The 4,380-nt window shown below is 35.9% G+C and overlaps 1 protein-coding gene across 1 annotated transcript; it reads right to left on the bottom strand.

Annotated features, from left to right (window-relative positions):
* Positions 1-254: 254 nt before the first annotated feature.
* On the bottom strand, positions 255-4,137 carry LOC131617029 (uncharacterized). Its single transcript, XM_058888418.1, has 10 exons — positions 4,014-4,137; positions 3,627-3,929; positions 3,405-3,540; positions 3,154-3,327; positions 2,885-3,048; positions 2,709-2,796; positions 2,560-2,613; positions 2,294-2,374; positions 972-1,921; positions 255-671 (listed from the first exon to the last, which is right to left on the bottom strand). Exons 1-9 carry the CDS (start codon positions 4,052-4,054, stop codon positions 1,010-1,012), a joined length of 1,953 nt encoding a protein of 650 aa, XP_058744401.1. The 5' UTR covers positions 4,055-4,137; the 3' UTR covers positions 255-671; positions 972-1,009.
* Between the last annotated feature and the right edge of the window lie 243 nt (positions 4,138-4,380).

Genomic DNA, 4,380 nt, shown 5'->3' with positions numbered 1-4,380 from the left:
ATAATCAATTTTACATAATCAATTCACTTAAAATCAATTTTTTTCATTGCATAACCAAACACACGCTTATTAAAAAGGTATAGGTTTTTTTTATTTGAAAAAAAAAGTCCGATATATGATCTGAGCTTGTGTAAAGTAGACCGTAGATCCGTGATAATTCATCTCCTCTATTTCCACCCCTACTTGGATGGTTCTTGTTTTGTACCTTTTGATTCTCTTTATTTGTAAGGTGTGGAGTACATCTTGTACAGCCATTATTAATAATAATTGCTTATAAAAAAAAAAAAATTGAGCAGTATTCATAAAAGTAATAGTAGGAACTTTCTGCTTAAAAAAACTCAAAGAGAGGAGCAAAGGAATATACGTTGTACAATGTAATTCTGTTTGCCCTATTAAACATGAAATAAATTGGATGGCTAAAACAATATTGATTGAATGTACTGTTCATTTGTAAACAATGACCTGAGCCATGTAAGAAAGAAGCAAAACCACCAACTAACATCGCAAGTTTTTTGTAAAAAAATACAAAGCCATGTAAACTGGCTTCTTTTTTTGAGAGGAAACAATTTTATATGTACATAGGCTATTGTGATGAATGGGGAATGGTTATGAAAAATAAGCTGTCCTTTTATTTGGCTGATTAAGACTTGGCTTCTCCTTTAATAACCTACCTGAATGAAAATGAAAACAAAACAGAATTTAGAACATGCTATATCACAGCAAAAGAAGAAGAAAAAAGGCCATATTCTTAAATATATATGTTTGCTAAATTCCGAAAACTAGAAGTTTCAGATGATATACTCAATCTGTTTCTTATTATAATTTTTTTCAACAATGTCTATATAAGATGTCTGAACATTTGTGTATATTATGTAAACCTAGAAAATTGTTTGGGTTCCAAGTCTAAAACACAATAAATCCCATGCTACGGCACTCACTCCAAAGTTCTAAGAAGAATACGAGGGAACGACCTTAAATGAACTCCATGCGCAAGACAGAACCTGAGAGCTCAACAAAGATCACCAGAACCTGGAAGTTGCAACCACTTCCACAACATCTCAAGCACTTTTTTCATACGGTTATTTGCAACTTGAGTACCGCCAATCACACATTCCGAGTGATAAGGACTGCTGATACGCACCTCATTCATCACAACTATGACAGTCTTGTCCCAGCGGACTGGATGCGTTTTAGATAAAGCATCAAAGATGTTCTGTGCTACACTTGTAACACCAACCCCAATCCTCTCAGCATCTGCTTCTGCTTGTCTAATGGCAACTTTTTCCCTTGCTTGGAGAACATTGAGATCAAGGTAGCACTTATATGGATAAAGTGGGTCTTTATATTGACCTAATAAGGTGAAGTCTTCTATGTAATCAGCTTTCAAAATCCTAATTTTTCCAAGAGGGACATCTTTGGAACTTTCCATGAGTGCGAGGATGTTGGAGGGACGATCAAACGTAACAACTTGGCCTTCAAACTCTTCACCAAATACTGTCCTGATCGACAGCAAACACCCCACCGCAAACTCTTCTTCATTGTTGTTCATGGTGGTGCTGCTTTCACCTTCCACGGTCATCGGAAATTCTTCTACATTGTTGTTTCTGGTGGTGCTACTCCCACCCTCCCTCGCCATCGCAAACTCTTCTGGGTTATTGTTGCTAGAGGTGGTGCTGCCACCCTCCCTCACCATCGCAAACTCTTCTGGGTTATTGTTGTTAGTGGGGGTGCTGCCACCCTCCCTCGTCATGGCAATCTCTTTTGCATTGTTGGTGCTGCTGCCACCCTTCATCGTCATTGCAAACACTTCCCCTTTGTTGGTGCTACTCCCACCCTCCCTCATCACCGCAAACTCTTCTGGGTTATTGTTGTTGCCACCACCCTCCCTTATTATCCCAATATTTTTTTTGACTGACTGCTCCTAAGTTATGAATGCAGTCATCATAGTTAAAGTGTAAGCAGCTATATGAACTTCCTTTTTTTGTAAAATTGCTGAATAACATAATCAACTCTTAAAAAATATTTTTATGATATCCACATTATACATTGATTTCAACTTGAGATCATCATGGTTAAACTGAACTCGAGTCGACTATCTTATGAATTATAAGAGCTTCAGGCTTTCTATTTTAATTAATGAGTTCATGAGAGAACCAATAAGGTTTTTCCTATGTTTAGGGAATGAGGTAGTAATCAGTATCTTAACACTGCTTTTTATTATTGGTCTTACCCTGTTCTTAGATAGCTTGAACACACGCAGGTAATAATAAAATGAAAGATGTAGAAGATATACCTGATCCAAGTCATTAAAGTAAGCATGCTTTAGAGCAGCTTCCGCTGAAATCCTCTTGTTTGGGTCCAGGCAAAGCATCCTCTGCAATACATAAGAAACCTACATGTCTAATTCACCTTCCATGATAATATATAAGCAATTTCAACTTAGGGTTGTAAATGCATTCATATTCAATTATTGCAGCACCCTCAAAGCATTATGTGGCAAATGCAGTGTAGTAAACCTAAGGATCTTCAAACCAAAATTAGGGAGAAAATGAGACTCACCGTTAGAAGATTAAGACCAGTTGGATCAAGATCATGAAAAATTGTTGAAAGGTCCTACACAATTGAATAAAGGCACACATAACAAAGATTCTATAACTGGACATTTAGTGAAAACTAACTCATATATTTGAGAGTGAGAATTTTGGTACCATTGGGTCAGATTTGGTATAGGCTTGAAGGTTGGTACATAATTTAGTGACCCCTGGCCACGTTTCCTCTGTTGGTGTACCAAACATTCTTCATATATGTAGAAAAAGCTTATGTTAGTACTCTAAAAATTGTGAAATCCAGAAAGTGAAATAAACTAATTTGTGTCTAAAATTACCTGAAAATCAGCTGTAGCTCACCAGTGCAATTAAAAACATTGTGTATTGGCTGTCCAAGTACCATCTCACCAAATATACAGCCCACAGCCCAAATATCCATTGGAGTTGAGTATTGACCGTTAAGAAACAGAACTTCAGGTGCCCTATACCACCGAGTTGCTATCTGTCGCAATTGTAACACAAAAACTTGAATCACAGCAACCAGATATCATATAAATATTGTAAGATTTCAATTTTGCGTGTCAAAATGATGAATATTCAACATTACCTTATCAGTATAGAACTTTTCTGGATCTCCCAACTCTCTAGCCCAACCAAAATCAGCAAGTTTGATTATCTTTTTAGAATGATCGATTAGAAGATTACGCGGTTTCAAGTCTCTGTGCATAATCTGATGAGAATGACAGTACTCCACAGCAGATAATATTTGATACAGAAAACTCTGCAACAACAACACCAATTTTTTTAATTGAGTATTCAACAAAGTATATAATTGGGAGAACAAAAATCCTTACTTACCTTTCTTGTGAAGGGATTATTAATAGCTGAACCGTAGCGATCTTTCTCTTTAATGTACTTGTCAAGATCGCAATCAAGACACTCGAAAACAAGGCTCACCACATTTGTATCCTTATTGTTCGTTACATTCAATAACCTACGCATTGAATTAAAGAAATTGAGCTAAAAAAAACTATAAATATTATGAAAAGAACTTGCAATTGTTAACCTAAATTAAATTACCTAACAATGTTTGGATGATTCAATTCTTTTAGAAAGGAGACCTCTCTGATGATGAAACCAGGAACAGCATCGGAAGTGTTGGCAATCGAGATTTGTTTAACGGCCACAATGCTGTTATCATTGACGATACGGAATTGAGAAACCCTACCGTAACTTCCTTCACCGAGAATTTTAAGAAACTCCATATTATCATAATCAAACGGTTGGATTTCATGTATGAAGTTGCTGTAAGTGAAAGATTTCTCGAGCCTTTGATGCCTTCGATTACGACCACAGATTTTGCATAGTAAGATGCGTCCCAACCTGGTGATTCAATGAAATTCAATAAAATTAAGCACAATCAGTGAATGATGAAGAACACAGCGTGATGATTGGAGAAGAACTTACACGGAATTGAAGGATTCGCGTTCTTCTGCGTCTGTCAGCATTTTGAAATGAAAGCAGAGAAGAAGAAGAACAAGAAGAAGAAAGAAAGTGAATTTGAGAAAGAGAGAGTTGGAATAAAGAAGTGAAAGACTCTTGGATTTATGCTTTGATCTGTGTTTGGCGCCAAAATGCGACTAACAAATTCAGTTATGACACATGGTATTGCAACAACGAACCGAATGCTAATGTATAAATGTTGACGTCTTAAACAAATACTAGTGTGGCATTTATTGAATAACTTCTACAAAATTTTACTTTGTAGATTTATTGAATAATTTTTTAGAATTCAGAAAATTTTGAAATAAAAATTGATGAGATTTAATAATAG

Source organism: Vicia villosa, linkage group LG7 (assembly GCF_029867415.1).
Source record: "Vicia villosa cultivar HV-30 ecotype Madison, WI linkage group LG7, Vvil1.0, whole genome shotgun sequence".
In the NCBI taxonomy this organism is placed as follows: Eukaryota; Viridiplantae; Streptophyta; class Magnoliopsida; order Fabales; family Fabaceae; genus Vicia; species Vicia villosa.
The sequence above is the reverse complement of the archived record's forward strand: the minus strand, read 5'-3'. Positions and strand labels throughout refer to the sequence as shown.

Coding starts and splice junctions, on each gene's coding strand:
- LOC131617029 (XM_058888418.1), bottom strand. CDS start 4,054: ATGCTGACAGACGCAGAAGAACGCGAATCCTTCAATTCCGT. Junction 3,541..3,626: donor AATCATCCAAACATTGTTAG/GTAATTTAATTT, acceptor TTCAATGCGTAG/GTTATTGAATGTAACGAACA. Junction 3,049..3,153: donor AAAAGTTCTATACTGATAAG/GTAATGTTGAAT, acceptor CAATTGCGACAG/ATAGCAACTCGGTGGTATAG.